The 17,868-nt window shown below is 41.5% G+C and overlaps 1 protein-coding gene across 5 annotated transcripts in view; it reads left to right on the top strand.

Annotated features, from left to right (window-relative positions):
* znf385b (zinc finger protein 385B) overlaps positions 1 to 17,868 on the top strand; it is a 400,240-nt gene that overhangs the window by 209,683 nt on the left and 172,689 nt on the right. Inside the window, exon 1 of one of the 5 annotated variants that reach the window (XM_059966783.1) lies at positions 15,701 to 15,876. The exons of the other annotated variants lie outside the window; for them this stretch is intronic. Coding sequence (XP_059822766.1) covers positions 15,870 to 15,876 — 7 coding nt within the window. The 5' untranslated portion in view covers positions 15,701 to 15,869. Of the gene's footprint in view, positions 1 to 15,700; positions 15,877 to 17,868 lie in introns of those variants that run through there. 5 annotated transcript variants of the gene reach the window in all.

Below are 17,868 nucleotides of genomic sequence, written 5' to 3'. Positions count from 1 at the left end.
GTTCTCAGTGTCCCGGATGATTAGGGGGAGGATCTGGGAGACTGGAATGATGGACTGAGGGTTGATCTCCATTTCCACTGGGTCCAACTGTAGTGACAGGGAGTCTGCCTTAGTGTTCTTGGGGTCAGAGTGGTAGGAGATGGTAAAGTTGATTTGCTCAAAGGAGAAGGCTCAACAAGCTTTACATGGGTTGAGTTGGCAGGTCTGTTGAATGATACAAGTTTCTGGTAATCAGTCCACATCATGCAGGGCTCAGTGTACCCATCAGCCAATGTCTCCATTTCTCCAGAGCTCATTTGATTCTAAGTAGCTCCCTGTCTCCTACTCCGCAATGGCGCTGGGTAGAGTTGAACTTGTGCAAGAAGATAACCCAAGGGTGCGTCTTCCCGTTCAGTCCTTGCTGGGTGAGGATGGCCTCGGCACCTATGTCAGATGTGTTGACCTCTACCGCAAAAAGTCCAGAGGGGTTCGGATGGCAGAGATTGGGAGCAGTGGTGACACGGCTCTTGAACTCCTCCAAAGTGTAGTCCATGGCAGCAGACCGGGTTACCCGTGAGATAGGTGAGAGACGTGAGAGGAGCAGTGATTTGGCTGTCGTTTATTAAGAACAGGCTGTAGAAGTTGCAGACGCCCAAGAAGTGCTGTGGCTGTTTGAGGGAGCGTGGTCGGTGCCATTCAACAACGGCACACTCTTTCTCCGGGTCAATGGCTGTGCTTTGGGGTGAAAGGACTTAACCCAGGAAGCAAGTGACAGGGGTGTGAAACTGGCATTTTTCTAACTTGCATTACAGTTGGTTCTCAGGGAGATGCTGAAGGACTGATCGGATGTGACAGATGGAGTCTTGGGGGTCTTTGGAGATGAGGATGTTGTTAAAGTAGACAAACACATGTAGCATGTCTTGGTGGGTCTTGTTGATGAATGTTTGGAAACAGCTGTACTGCTGGAAGTCCAAAAGGCATCACCAAGTATTCATAATAGCCTGTGGGTGTTACTCATGCTGACTTCCACTCATCGCTCTGTCGGATGCGGACCAGGTTGTACCCACGTCAAGTTGTATGCGCTCCTTAGATCAAATTTGGTGAAGGTCTGGGCACTGTAGAATGTTTTGAATGTGCTATCCTTCAAGGGGAGAGGGTACCGGCTTTTAATGATGATTTTATTGAGTCCACGCTAGGGATCCCCATCTGTAGCAGCTTGGTGATGTAGTCATTCTTGGCTGGTGGTTCAGGTGAAGAGATGGGGAATAGATTACCTTGGGCAGGGGTGATATCAGGGAGGAGATTCATCATGCAGTTATATGGTCTGGGATTGAGAGGAGATCTGAGGGGAAAAAAGAATGTGTTTGGAATCTGGAACTCAGTCTTAGAATCAGTAGTGGAGGCAGGTTCTCTCACAACTTTTAGGAAGTATTTAAATGAGAACCTTAATCATCAACACATTTTAGAGCTATGGACCAGGGGCTGGTAAATGTAACTTAAGTAAGTGTGCAACTGATCATTAGTATGGTCAAAATAGGCTGAAGAGTCATTTTCAGTATCTCAAATCTCTGACCCATAACTGCTTGAAATGAAGAAGAAATATCTGAGATGACATTATGAGCCCTGCATCAATCCAGCATGCCACATTGACAACCTACGTAGCCCATTCGGCGCCTCATGCCCCAACTGTGGAACGATCTACAGCTCACAAAATGGTTACTTCAGACCAGAACCTAAAGAACAAGACTGGAAACTAGCCATCCTCAATCCTAAGGGAGAGCTTAAGAAAAATGTCTGAAAGTTATTTTCAACTTGTTGAGATAATGAAGTCAATTCAACTCAATTATTCTAAACTTATCCCCAGTTGCCCCATTATCATTGAATGGTTCTTTGGTTTTACAGATGTCATCATATGTTCCATGTTAATTTACATACAACCACATTCCTGGCAACTCCCAAGACAAAGTGTCAGGTCTGTATGTGCATGCTCCTCCCAGACTCCACCCAGATAAACAGGAGTTACCTGCCATTCATTTCCAACTCATCAACCTATTTAAACCCAGCTCTCATCCATGGTCATTGTTTGGCACTTGAATCAGCCAGCCTGAACCATGTGCTCCTAGCCTGCAGTTACCTCGTCAAGTTAAATATCTGTTCTCTCTTGCTTTGTGGACCCTTGTGGCTTGTTGCTTTTCAGTTTATTATTAAAGTTATCACTCATTGTTAAGTTGTCATTACTGCTCTGCATTTGGGTCTGAGACCTTAGATGGTGGGATTGGAGAGGTTTTATCCATTGCAGTTGGTCAGGAAGGTGTCATTGGAAGAAGGATGTATATTGGTGGAGACTGAGGATTGAACTTGGGCATGTAGTTGAGGGAAGGTTCCCGTACAAATACTGAAGGGTGGGGAAGGGAGAATGCATGCCATTAAAGATATTAGAAAATGTGTAACACGTGAAAGCTGGTTGGGTGGAAAGTAAATATCCTATCCTATTCTGAGAGTTGAATTAAAGGATAATAGTAAAAGTGATCTTTGCCTTTATTTTCCTGATTCCATTACTTCTCTTCTAACCTCTGTACCAGTGCTTCCAATGTGTTTTCTTGACCAGGGATTCTCAAGCAGTGAGAAGCAAAGAAAATTGATCATTGTTAGAATGAATAGACAATAAATTTTAAAAGACATTTGTGAACTATATAGTTTCTTGGTTGAATTTTCTGGCTGTAGTAAAACTTGAGATTTATTGTTCATTGTACACTCAAACTACCTCTTGTTGAGTTGAAGATTGAAACTGTATCTTCTACAAGCCTTACAACATTCCTGCTCTGTGACTTCCTAAAATGGACTAATTTTCCTCTTTTCTTTGTGGACAATAACCTGATTTGTTGCCTCTGGCACCTTTACAACTTGTTATGTCGTATAAGTTTAGTATTTCAGCTTGGTATTTTTGTTGCCTCTGGCACCTTTTGAGCTTGGCATGAGTGCTTTGCACTAAAGTGGACTTTTTGTTTTAACTGTGTCATCTTTTAAAAATGCGTACAACTTGTGTTTAATTCATGTTTTTTTTATTGTGAATACTGCTTATATGATGCAGTCTCGTCATTTATTGAATGGAATCTTATGGGTTAGATCTTGGTGGATAATCCAAACATTACTAAATCTCAAGCAATATCAAGCACAGAGGACCTGGACTTAGTGCCAGATTCAGAGCAATGAATTTGTCCAGCTATTTTTTAACCAGATTTCACACGAAGTACAGTGGCAGAAGAAAATCCTTGTTGAGGTATGTGCAAGGTCAGGTAAACAGGATATAGAACCTCATTGTCCTCCATCGGGATTGTAGGACTATTGATTAGGAAGCAAAAGGAAAGACAAGTTAATTTCAATCCAGTATTTGGCTCTTGTTTAATATCTTTAAGATCGTAAGACATAGGAGCAGGTTTAGGCTATTTGGCCCATTGAATCTACTCTGCTAATTATTTATTAATTATAGCTTTTTTTTAACAAATTGAAAGTACTTAAATTTCAATGTCATGTAAATCTCAGAAAATACATTTTAAAACTGTTAAAATGTCATTCCCCGCTGGATTTGGCAAAGTTGAGGAATGGACATTGTTCGGGGCAGGCTGCTGGGTACACTGCTTGAGTCAGACCCTCTCGGACTCTGACAAACTTTGGGCCCCAAGGTGAGCGCCCAGCCAGCTGAATATGAACATGAGGCAAGAGGGTTCATCAGGGTTGGAGGACCCCTGATAAGAGGGGAAATTAGCTCAGTAAGCTGCGTTCAATGAATTTTTGATGAATGGCAGCACAGGTCAAAAACCTGGTAAACTGATTTTTCAGCTTGTTGTTACAAGTGTGATTCAAAAAAAAATCAATAACCTGGTACACATTGGACTTTGGTGTGGTACTGGCAGATTATCTAGAATACTGAATAATATTGTTATTAACATTTCAGCCACACTTTTTATTCAATGATTTTCAGACATTATACAGTAGTATAATGAATTTTCCAGTGAACCTGCTGGATTTGACAGGAATGTGGGAAAAAGGACCCAAGAGAGTTTCAAGGCATCATGGGACACATCACCTAGTGAGCCAGATGCCAAGCCATCAGAGTTTCATGATAGTAAAATAGCATATTACCAGAGATTTACTGTAGTACTTTTTGTTAATTCTGTTATTCGGAATTCAAATAGAACAATGAGAGATATTATTACACAGTCTTGTCATGGTTTGCCTCCGTGACCCAGTGAGCTATGTTGGCTGGAGTCAGGGATATACGCTCTGGCTCTTGGTAGGGCCACCCGTACTAAACAGGTGGAAGGGTAGACAACAGACTAAGAATAGTCCACCGACCCTCCAGGTTTGGGGGTGCAGTTCAAGGAACAACCTTGACTGGTAAAACAAAACTGTTATGGAAACAGAGAGGAAGCTACTGGCATGATGAAGGAAGCCCTAAGCACTGCCGGGGTGGAGGACCTTCATTGCTGCCCTAAATGCCAGCCTTGCCCTATACCCTAAAAGGAACGTGTTACTCTGGGCTCTCACTATCTCACTTTTAAAAAGCGCTCCACTTGCCAAAGGTCCCTTTGCTTCAAACAATCTGCTCCAATCAACCTTGGCATACCATCTGTTACGTTACGGTAACAATGAATATAGAATTGAGACAGGTTTTTTACATAAACAAATAAATATTTATTTAAACTCTGCATAATAAAAATGAAAAGTAAACAAACTACTAACTTAACCGGAAGTTAACTGCTAAACGGCAACTCGAACAGTTCTTAAAGTGATAAATGCGAACACAGTTCTTAAAGTGATAAATGTGAAAGTCCAAATAATTTATACAGTCAATTAGGAGAGACTTTCCTGAAGTAACAAATTCCTCAATGATATGACGTTACTGCTGATCCCAGCCAAAATATGCTTTGCCCAAAGGATTCATGATGAAGGAAATAAAATCGGCTTGAAGGAACTGACCTTTGGTGAATAATACTGCGCCCAACCCTTTCTGCTCTTACAATGCAGGGGCTATCTCAGATGCAGGTTACTATTTCCGGAACGAAGATCCAATAAGGTCAATCCTGTATTACTGCAGATGACACCAAATTTACTTGATCCTTTGGGCTTCTGTACTTTGGTAAACCTTCACTCTCCAATACTTAGACTTTAAAATTAAATCAATGATACAGCAAACATAACTGGCAGTGATTTTTAAAACTGCTGGCACAACGACAATGTATCTTGCAGTAAGAATTAAAACTCCATTTTAAAACAAAACTGTGTCATGAAACCAAATATGCAGCATAACAGAGTACCAGATGACTTAAATGATGTCCCAACAAAACCTCCTGCATCACAGCAGGCTTTCCCCATTTTATACCTGTTGGAACAGGCCATCACATGACCTCACACTGGCGGGAAAATTACATCATGTGACCTCAAACTGGCGGGAAAATACATCTCCCCACCATCACAAGACCATTACATCATGCTCACCAGATACTCAATTATATCATGGTCATAAGACAGTCACAAGATACCCACGGGGGATGTAACACATCAATATTCTCATTGTCCCAGTATAGAACTGTAGACCAGTTCTGCCCCTTTCCATAAAAATTCGGAAACTAATAGAACTATGGTCATTTGTCCCAAAAGGCTTCCCCCACTGTCACCTCAGTCAGTTGCCCTGCACTTTACCCTCTTCCTAGTCAGGCTCTTCAATATTGCATGAGGAAATTATCCTAAAAGCGCTAAACATCCCATTTATGGAAAGTTGAAATCCCTTACCATGACAGCTCTATTACTCTTACAACTCTGCAGATTGTCCCGGCACATTTATTCCTCTAATTCCTGTTACTGTTTGGGCATTTAAGTCAACTGCCAAAAAAATGATCATAGCCTTTATATTTCTCAGCTGCACCCACTAAGCCTCACTGAATGATCCTTCAGTTTTCTTATCTCTGACTCACGCCGTGATCAAAAAAGCAAACTTCCACCCTGCCTTTAACTTAATCCATTTCTGACACCTCCCTTCCCTTTCTTGATCTCTCCATCTCTATCTCTGGAGACAAGCTGTTGTCCGACAACTTTTATAAACCTACCGATTCCCATGGTTATCTTGACTATACCTCTTTCTGCTCTGTCTCCTGTAAAAATGATATTCCCTTTTCTCAATTCCTTTGTCTCTGCTGCATTTGTTTCCACGATGCCATTTTCCATTCCCGGATATCAGAGATATCCTCTTTCTTTAATGAACAGGGTTTCCCTTCCTCCACTATTGATACTGCCCTCAATTACATCTCTTCCATTTCTTGAACAGCCACACTCACCCTATCTTTCTGCCACTTTAACAATGATAGCATTCCTCTTGTCACCTACCACCTCTTGACCTTCTGCATCCAACATATCATCCTCTGCAAATTCCACGATTTCCAAAGGGAGCCTACCACCAGACATATCTTTGCCTCCACCCTCTCTCCACTTTCCACAGGGATTGCTTCCTCTGTGATTCCCTTGTCCATTCATCTCTCCCCACTAATCTTCCTCCCAGCACTTATCCCCTGCAAGTGGCCTAAGTACTACCTGCCCATTCACCTCCTCCCTCACCTCCATTCAGGGCTCCAATAGTCCTTCCAGGTGGAAGGACTACAAATCAGCTGGGGTTATTTATTGCAGCCGACTCTGCATTGGTAAGACCAGTCATAAAGTGGAGGAACCACTTCATCAAGCACCTTTGCTTCATCTGCCAAAAGTAGAACTTCTCAGTGCCAAACATGTTAATTCCAATTCCCATTTCCATTCTGATATGTTGGGCAAGATGAGGCCATGCTCAGAGATGAGGAGTAACATCTTGCATTCCATGTGAGTAGCCTCCAACCGATGGCATAAATGTTCATTTCTCCTTCTGGTAAAAAAAATTCATCCTCCCTCCCCTCTTCTTTTATTCCCAACTCTGTCATCTTACCTCTTCTCACTTGCCCATCATCTCCCCATGGTGCCTCTCCTCCTTCCCTTTCGCCTATGGTCCACTCTGCTCTCCTACAGGTTCTTTTCTTTTCAGCCCTTTAACTTTCCTACCCACCTGGCTTCACCTATCATCTAGCTATCCTCCTTCCCCTCCTCCCACCTTTTTATTCTGACTTCCTATCCAGTCCTGAAGAAGGGTCTCGTCCTGAGCCAGCGACTGCTTGATCATTTCCAGAGGTGCCGCCCGACCTGCTGAGTTCCTCCAGCATTTTGTGCGCGTACTTTGGATTTCCAGCTTTGGCAGACGTTCTCGTGTTTTTGATTTGCAATTCCCTCTCCTTTCTTTTCTCCTGTCTCCTTTAGTCATGTTTCTATAATGGCTTTTATTTTCCACTTCTGTGTCTAAGTTCATCTGCCTTGTCTGTCAAATCTCTTAGAGTGAAATAAATACAATCGAATCCAATCAGCTTCAAAGTTCAAAGTAAAAATTTTCAATTACTTGCATATGTTACCATATACTGCCTTGAGATTAATTTTCTTGTAGTCATTGACAGGAAAAAAGAAATACAATAGAATTTTACAAAGAACTATACATAATCGGACAATGACTGACAAACAACCGATATGCGAAGGATGACAGAGTGCACTCATAAAAACAGTGAGAATACAAGTTATAAATAGTCCTTGAAAGTGGATCTGCAGGTTCATAGAATCAGTTCAGAGTTGTGAAGAATGAAGTTATCCTGTCTGGATTGTGAGCCTGATGATCCTCAATCACTGCATGCTCTTGCAATTCTTGTCAATTCAACTTTCTGTTGTTGATTACTGTATCACTTACCAGCCTCTCATTTACCCCACTGTGGCTTAAGATCCCACCCCCTGTCAATCTATCCTAAACTCGCCTTGGTACCTATAGCAAATCTCTCTGCCAGGGTATTGGTCCCCCTCCAGTTGAGGTGCAGCCTGTACTCTTGTACAGATCACCTCTGCCCCAGAAGAGATTACAGTGTTTCAAACAGCGGAATCGCTACTCCCTGCACCAGTTCTTAAGCTGTGCACTTATCTGTTGCATCCTCCTATTGTAACCCTCAACAGAAGATAGCATTGCAAGTAATCCAGGGATGATTACCCTTGAGGTTCCGCTCTTTCCGAGATCCATGCATTCACTCTGCAAGTTCTCATCACTTGTTCTGCCTCTGTCATTTGGGGCTGATCCCCGCCCCACCTTGAAAATGTCCTGCAGCCACTTGAAGACATTGTGGACCTTAGCACCAGGGAGGCGACACACCATTTTGAAGTCTTATTTTCAGCCTTCGTATAACAGTAAACAATGTCAGTTAGGCCACAGCTCCTTTACCGATTACAGCTCTCTTAACTAAATTACAGGAAAGATGTAACTGAATTGCACAGGGTGAAGGTAATAGTTATAAAAACCTTGCTTGGATCGGTAAATTGTAGCTGTGAGGAAAGGTTGGGCAAACGAAGGTCATCTTCCTTGAAACCCAAGAATGAGGAGAATGAGGTACGTAAGATAATAAAGGATCTACATGGATTAAGTACGAAGATCCTATTTTCCTTAACAGAGGGGTCAAAAGTCAGGAGATATAGATTAAATGTAATTGAGGAAGATGATTAGAAAGGAAACAAGGAAGCATTAAGTCAGAAATTTTCCATAACTTCTGTAACTTTTTGCTTCGGCTAGCGGCTTAATATTGGGTGATAGCCCCCAGCCCGGCCAAACTTAAGAAATCTCGTTTGGGTGGATGTTATGTGATGTGCCCCCTGTTAGAAATCAGTACCATAAAGTAATAAACAGTACACAATATGCGATTAAATGATTGAGCTTTATAATTCTGAATTTGACTATATGGTTAGTAAAGAAAATAAAAAAGAAAAGGACCCATTCTCATGAAGCAGTCTATTGCACAAGATTGGAACTCACTGATAAAGTCGTTCATCTACCATCAACCTCCTCCGATCGTTGCTGACCTTCGGACCCTCACTCCAGGTCCACTCCGTCTGGCGGTCCACCAACTCTCTCCATCCGCGTCTTCTCTCCTCATCTCTCCCCGGCCAAAAACCCACAAATTCCTGGCTCCCAGACATAAAAGAAAGAACAACATCTTGCTCATTGGCTAGCCTGCCCCATTATCTCTGGTCATAACCCAAACTTTGCTGCTACAGAACAACCATTACCTCAGCAGTGGAACATTACAGAGAAGCTGTGACATTAGCAGTGAAACCTTACAGCTTGTTATCTATGAGCGGGATGAATTGAAGCATTAGGAATAAACAAAAATATGGAATTTGCAGGGCAGAGGTATGTCACTCAGTATTACCCATCATGGAAGGCTGTTCATGTTACATACAAGCCTTCTTGCAGTTGATACTTTTCATTATCATTGTAACTTATTTTACAGGCCTGGCAAATTGTGACATCATTGACAGGAATTGATTAACATCGTACTTTCTTTATGTTCTCCAGATTCCTGATAGTACAAGCAAATACACTCAGTAGCCACTTTATTAGGTACAGTATACCTTTCTAGCAGTGGATAAGACCATGCTGCTATAGCCCATCCACATTGAGGTTCGATGTGTTGTGCATTCAGAGAGGCTGTTCTGCACACCACTGTTGTAACTCGTGGTTATTTGAGTTACCGTCACCTTCCTGTCAGCTTGAACCAGTCTGGCCATTCTCCTCTCACCTCTGTCATCAAACAAGGGGCTTTCACCCACAGAACTGCCACTCACCGGATCTTTTGTTTCTCGCACCATTCCAGAGACTGCGGTGCGTGAAATTCCAGGAGGTCAGCAGTTTCTGAGATACTCAAACCACACTTTCTGGCACCGACAATCTTTCCACAGTCGAAGTCACTTAGATGACATGACTTCCCCATTCTGATTATTAGTTTGAAAGGCAACTGACCTTCTTGGCCATGTCTTCATGCCTTCATGTGTTGAGTTGCTGCCACACGATTGGCTGATTAGATATTTGCATTAATGAGCAGGTGTACCTAATAAAGTGGCCACTGAGTGTACATTGCATATAAATAAAATTTTAAGCCATCTCATAATTATACCTACATATATGTCCTGCAAATCTCAATGACTTGCATCATCAAGCTCTTATGAAATGTGTGTCATGCAGCAAGTAAAGAATTAGAAGACTTAAAGTAAGGCAGAAAATGCTACAAAATTCAAATGAAGTATACTTTAGAAAGCAGTTGAAAATGGTGGAAAGAGCCTGCAATAATCATTGCAATAAAGTTGTGTGCATAGAAGGTAGGAAAATATGGCTAGTAGGGGTATGACTGCATCATAGAATGATTAAGAAATAATCTGGTGTCTTAACTAACTTGCAATATTGTTAATGTTATCATATGACAGTGGAGAAGCAAATGTAGTGATTGTGTTCAGTAGGTTCAAGAATGGATGATCAAGGGGTCTCTTGCAGTCATTTTACATGTCTGAAATCCCCCAGTCCAAAGGAACAGGATTGATTCTTGTTATTGAACATGCTTGGGAAGCTGGGGGTGGAGTGGCTGTTGCACTGTGGAGATGAGTGTATTGTTTGCAGAAATAAGTGAGTTTGGTTGAATGTTTCAAGAGCTTGGTCATGAAGCATATCAACTCCTGCCTGGTGAGTGACCTGGATTTGCTCCAATTTGTCACAACAGATCAACGGCAGATGCTATTTCATTGGTCCTTCACCCAGTTTTGGAACACCTGGACAATAAAGATGCATACAGTAGAACAGAATGCTTTTCAGTGAATACAGCTTAGCATTCAGCACTATCATCCCCTCAGCACTCATCAACAGCTTCCAAGACCTGACCCTTGGTGTCTACCTGTACAACTAGATCCTCGATTTCCTTACTGGCAGACCCCATTACCGATTGACAATGACATCTCCTCCGCATCCATTGTCATCACAGATGCTCCCTCTACTCGACTCACTTTATACTTATAATTGTGTGACAAAGTAGAGCTGCAGTACCAGATTTAAGTTTGCTGATGACCCTACTATGGTTGGCCGAATAAAAGGTGATGATGACTCAGCATATAGGAGGGAGAATGAAAATCTGGCTGAGCGATGCCACAACAATAACCTCTCTCTCAACGTCAGCAAAACTAAAGAGCTGATTATTGAAAACACGAGGAAGAAGCCAAAGGTCTATAAACCAGTGCTCATTGGGAAATGGAAGTGGAGAGGGTCACTAGCTTTAAATTCCTTGGTATTGGCATATCAGAAGATCTGTCCTGGGACCAGCACCTCAATGTCATCTAAAGACACTTCAGGCTTGGAAAGTTGCCTAATTTTATTTGGTAAATTTGTAATTCTTGTTATATTATAAATGTCTGTGGGAATACAATCGCAAGGTTGTATATGGAAATATGTATGTACTTTGGTAATAAATTTACTTTGAACTTTGCTGTGAGATCATGGCTGAAGCAAATCTATATCTAGTATGACATTTTTGTGATATTGCTCTAGTTTTCTCCATTTGATCATCAGCAGAAGGAAAACTGGACACCAGGACTACAGTGACATTGTGGTATCAAATTTTGCAAAGGCTTTATTAACAGGCAAAACTGCACCACAGTTATCTTTCATTGCTCTGTAATTTAGGCTATCGAGCATGCATGTGTTCAAATGCTTAATATACCAGGTTCCTTAAAGATGTGATGGTTTTTCCATTCATGAGTAACAAATCTATCATTGAATGGTCAAGCGTTTCAAAATGAAAAATTTAGTTTGAGAGCTTCCAATAAGGGTTGTTATTTATATGCTCTGTGGACCAAATAAATTATTCACTGGCACTTGAATGCTGCTAGCTGCAGGCCATACTGGGCTTGGCACAACTCATCTATAGTGATGATTTGGCGTTTTTCAGGAATCATTGCCTTAAAGGGAAATTATGCTAACACCTTTATAAGTATAGCCCCAAAGTCATCAGCTGTCATTTCACTCAAAAATGACATTTTCAGTGGATTGTTTTGCCTGCCTCTAATGCATCAGAACACCTTGAAGTACTGTACACAATTAAATCCATTTTTGAAATGGGGTAAGCAGCTGTCTACATCTGGGATATCATGTCAGTATCAAGGAATTTTAGGTCCGATCAGGAGGAAAGGAACATTCTGGCCAACGTTCTGCATTGATTTATCTCTGAGTATGTCTATTTTATGTTTCATTTTAAATGTTGAGAGCTTTCTTTTAATATGAATCTTCCAGTAAAAGTGTGCACAGAACATCCAGACTTGCTGAAGAAAGAAAACTTGGGCGTGTATTTACATAGATATATTGCATTATCTTTTTAACACATTCACACAACAGTGCACTTTTACAAGATGCATAGTTGGTGAAACATTTGCATGACTTCATCAGAGCAGGATGGCTTAAGAAAGTTCGTGAAAACAAGAAAACAAGACTTTTCCAAAACCAAACTTCACAAGCATTCCAAATCAACACAATGCAATGTTGCAGTGACTCATAGGCATTGATGACCAATGTGGGCATTCAAATGCAATGCATTACAATTGGAGTAAAACCAGGTGAAAGAAGAGGTGCCAAGAAGATAATTAGCTGCACTAGTCACAGCTGACTTTACACCAATAGGTCTTGACTCTCCCAAACTGTTATAGGATGTTAGCCTGAACATGTTATGTTTTGGAACTACAAAACATTAAAAAAAAATTCAAAGGAAAGCACTGGAGTCCAAAATGGGGTCTAACTTTGGGTTTACTTTAAGTGAGACCTGCCTATGTATCAAGTGGTAGCGTGTTGATGGATACAATTTATGTATTTCTACAGATAACCTGTAATTAGTTATTTAAATAAACAAGAATGCTTATTCAAACAATATATGTACAAGATTACGCAAGTATTATTGAAATATTGAATGCACAACAGAATAGTTTCCACACATAAGCAGGATGAAATTTCCCTAGTTTTGTCATGTGTTGCACTGATATCTACAAGTAATCTAAACACGAGAAACCTGATGAAGGATCACAGCCCAAAACATTGATGGTTTACTCCTTCCATTGGTGCTACCTGTCCTGGTGAATTCCTTCAGCATTTTGCATGTGTTGCCCTGCAAGTAATCTCTACTGTGGGCCAAGAGCTACCACAGGCTGACAATGTGACCCTTACACCCTCATGATTTTTGTCTTGGACATATTCTGCTGCTGCATCCGTTAACATCAGTTTGCCAGATGCTGTCAGCTTTTTTTCTACAGAGTATCAGAGACAACGGTCAGTATTAAATTTCACTCTGTTGCTTTATTTGAGATAGTGCAGATAGCTATCAATTGCTGCCATATGGTTAACCGGTTGACAACCTGTGGTCATTCTCTGCCACAGTCCTGGGCTCCGTATGCAATCAATTATCCTGTTCAAGTTTACACATTGCATAGTCTGGTGTCAATGTAGCAGCTGTCTGACACTTCTGAAAGTAGATGAGAGGCATATGGGTGGCATTGTTGGTTAGTGCCTAGCTCTGGGGCACTGGCCGTGGAGGCAGATTCTATTCAGTCCGAAAAATAAGGAGGCCAATGGCAATCAACGATTTAAACAAAGTAATGTGAATGTTTGTACTATACCTGTGTGGTTGTCGAATTACAAACAAGAGAAAATCTGCAGATGCTGGAAATCAAAGTAACACACACAAGATGCTGCAGGAACTCAGCAGGCCAGGCAGCATCTATGGAAAAGAGTGAACAGTCTTCATCAGGTCCTGCTAAATTGCCTGGTCACTCATCTGGAGCTGGGCCTGTTGCCAGTGTGGCTTTTGCAAATGTCGCGGGACTATTGACACGATTTTTGCCACACTCCAGCTTCAGGAGGGGTGTCAGGGACAGAATCGTGAACTCTACACAACTTCTTTTGACCTCTCAAAAGCCTTTGACACTGTCTGCCAACAGGCCTGTGGAGGATCGTGTCAAAGTTCGGCTGCCCCGCCAAATTCATTCAGATGGTACGCCAGTTCCATGATGGCACGATGGAGAATCCTCTGAGGCGCTCCCAGTCACCAATGGCGTCAAACAGGGCTGCGTGCTCGCACCCACACCGTTCAGCATGATGTTTTCTGCCATGCTGAATGATGCCTTCCAGGACAGTGATGCTGGAATCAGCCTCAAGTACAGAGTGGATGAGAAGCTCTTCAACCTAAGACTTCAGGCTATTACCAAAGTGAAGGAGACTGTTCTGAGAGACTCCCTCTTCGCCGATGACTGCGCCCTGTACGCTGGCTCAGAGCCAGAGATGTGGGTCAATATGGACAAATTCTCCACGGCTTGTGACAACTTTGGTCTCACCATCAACATCTAAAAGACCGAAGTCATGCACCAGCCTGCTCCTCGTGCACTGTACACAGAAACTCAAAATCACAATCAAAGGACAGAAACTCCAGGCAGTGGACCAGTTTACTTACCGTGGCAGCACCCTCTCCCGAGCAGTGACTATTGATACAGACGTTAACTGCAGAATAGCAGAGGCAAGTTCTGCTTTCGGTAGTCTGCGCTCCACTGTATGGGAACATCGAGGAATCAGCCCAGCAACAAAGCTGAAGGTCACTACCCTCCTGTATGCCTGTGAAACGTGGACTGAGTATCAAAGGCGTGCAAGACAGCTGAACCATTTCCACATGACTTGTCTTCACAGAACATGAGGCATCAGATGGCAAGACGAAGTACCAGACACTGGAGTTTTCTCTAGAGCAAATCCACCATCAGTCCACACACTGCTGATGAGAGCACAGAGCCGGTGGGCAGGTCACGTCATCTGTATGCCAGACGAGCGCATACCCAAGCTCCTCTTTTTTGGGGAACTCTCTGCTGGAAGACACTCACATGGAGGGCAGAAGAAACGTTACAAAGACACACTAAAGGCCTCCCTGAAGTCACTCGACATAGACACGACCTCCTGAGAAAGCTGGCACAAAACCACTCTACCTGACACAGCCTCATCCACAAGGACTGTCAAGCTTACGAAGCAAGGCGCACGGCTCAAGCACAACGTAAGCGTAAGCTGCGAGTCCGGAGCCAGCAGCGCAACAACTGCAGTGCCTACACATGTCTGCCCAACATGCGCCAGGACATTCCGTGGCCGAATTGGCCTGACTAGTCATCTGCGGACACACCGCATCCAGTCTCAAAGTGACTAATGGTGTTGAGGTCTTCATCGACGACAATGGACGAACATGCATTAGGGAGTCTCAGCCCGAAACATTGTCTGTACTCTTTTCCATAGGTGCTGCCTGGCCTGCTGAGTCCCTGCAGCATTTTCTGTGTAATACCTATATGGGAATCAGTTAGCTGGGGGTCAGGATGTCAGAGCAGATTGCTACTCTCTATAAACTGGAGGGGCTTTTCACCTACTCTTTCCCCTTCATGCCATTATATAAAAAGATGTAAAAAGCAACCTCCCAAATACTGTGATCTCTGAGCTAATTAATTGGTTTCCTCATTTTATTTTCCACCTTGTCATGCACATGGAGAAATATTCTTGAGCTGTTCTGAAGTTATGTGAGCTCATACACAAATAAGCACTAAGATAGTTACATTCGTCATTTGTGAATGAAGTTGCATTTCAAGGTTAAAAATAAATATATTTAGATTGCATAGTTGGAATATTTTGAAAGGAAGTCATATTCAGTTGTATTTGACTGGCATTTGTGACGTCAGGGATGCAGTCAAATTTCCCACCCACCTGAGATCAGGTTTCGCAAATCAGCAGCAGTAATTAGAGCTCGGCAGCAATTACCTTCTCTTTGTCTAAACTTACCCTAGCGCACTGTTTCCTAGCATCCACCTTTACACAGATACGTCGCAGCGATGGAAAGGAATTCTGACTGCAGAAGTTTGAGCTTTTGATGCTTTAGGATAGAAACAGTCTGTTGGATACACTCACCATGCAAGGTATGTTTCATGCAAGATGCTGTAGTTAAAAATTCTTGATGCTAGGCACTAACCATACTTGGAAGTGACTGCTGCAAGAATATTACTTATGAATTTTCAACCACAGTAAATTGAAGGGAAGTTTTTAGATATATCAAGATGTAAGCCTTCACTGAAACCTCGCTCGGCTGGAGATTTATAGCTTAAGGAACTGAAAAGTAGCATTACCATGCATAGCAACAAGTTTGAACTAGTCCAGGGTATGTTATAACAGCTGACGTACCATACTGTATGCTTTTGAAGCAACTCTTAATTTGTAACAAGCTTCCTTAGTATGAACAGAGGTATTTTTTTGAACTTTCATTTTCAAACTTAAATATACAAGAGTTTTCATACAAGTATCAGACTGAGTCTTCATTTCATTTTTATATTGGTGTTCTTCCAACTATCTAGTTTTACAGTCATGCATGATTTGCACTTGCAGAATATTCTATGAATGTATTTTATTGTAAAACTGGTAGCATTACAACTGAGAAGTTATATAGAACTGCTGTGAATAAGATCAGTACTTACAGATGATTATGAGGCACTTGTCATTATTCTGTAATTTTATGAACAAAAATTTTTGTTAAGTTTAAACTTTGAGGTATAATGTTTTTCTGTTATCTTGACAGAGAACTGACAAATTCAGTCCATCCATTTACTCTGATGCTGGCCCCAGTTAATTCTTTATTTCAGCAGTTCTGGAAGAGTCCTGTTGGGGTTCTCATCTGTGTCAGAAAATTGGTGTAAGGGAGAGAGGAGAATGGGTGCAGCGTGCCATTGCATTTGTAGTTATTCCGTTTCCTTTGTGAGTTGAGAATTGTTCTTTTAATTTTAAACTATCCTAAGCACAGGGAGTATATCCTACCATACCATAAACAACTCTCTCTTTATATATCTATATATATTTATCTACAATGAATACTGTATAAAAGAAATCTATATCTATTGTACTAAAGAGGTATGCCAGGAACATGTGTGTCCATTACATCTGATATTGCAGTGGTAGGAAGAATGTGGTATTTTAATTTCTCATTGGTATAAAAATTTGAACTTTAAACCCTCCGACATAATGCATCCCATAATCAATATTTTACTTTTGTGGAAGTAGTGGGCTGACTTCTTAGAAAATAATTTTCCCTTATTATAACATTACTGAGCTATGTTGAAATGCAGTGATGTCTATAAAAAAATCTTTCATTTCAATTCCTGGACCAAAATTAAACTGCAATGTTTAGCAAAGGGAAGTGGCATGCAAATATGTTTTTCAAATCATGAATATGAGAACTTACTGAGAACCGCAATGCAGATGTCAATTTTAAAGTTGTAGCAAAAATTATAAAGTGATTTACTAAATTAGATGGTCATTTAACTGAACACTAGCTTATATTTTATATATTTTGTTCTGAAAGAAAAGGTAATTTATTTTTTTCCCAGGAAACATCAGTTTGGAAAGATAAGACCGCAGGGCTTGGCATACCCTGCTGTTTCTTTTTCCAGTAGCTACCTACAGTTCCAAAAATCTCCTCCATTAATTTAGCTGCAAATCCATTCTAAGTTTTAATTGAATTGTGCACAAGTGCTTCAGGACATCAGGTCTTGTATTTGTTTATATACATTTCCTGATGTCTGGCATTGTACTGCAGTCCTGATCTGTCTTGAAAGATTGCTGTGGAGCAACCCTATTGCAAATAGTTTTCTTAAATCACACAAGCACCATCCATTTTTCTCAAATGTTCCTTTTCAAAGTTTAAAAAAAGGGAAGAATTTTAGTCAACCTAACTTTGGCCTCAGATTTTATGGTGATTAGGTATTTCTCTTGCATCTTGGTATTCGAGATGCAGTTGGACAACTCCATGTATTTTATAGAAAGCAGTAGATAGTGGAACTGTCACTGGTTCCTGTGGCCCTCAGTTCACCACCATACAAAACTGGACTTTGCAGTAAGCCCAATTTCCAACGATCAGCATT

This window comes from Hypanus sabinus, chromosome 4 (genome assembly GCF_030144855.1).
Source record: "Hypanus sabinus isolate sHypSab1 chromosome 4, sHypSab1.hap1, whole genome shotgun sequence".
Classification (NCBI taxonomy): Eukaryota; Metazoa; Chordata; class Chondrichthyes; order Myliobatiformes; family Dasyatidae; genus Hypanus; species Hypanus sabinus.
Note: the sequence above shows the minus strand (reverse complement) of the source record. Positions and strands in the feature narration are given on the sequence as shown.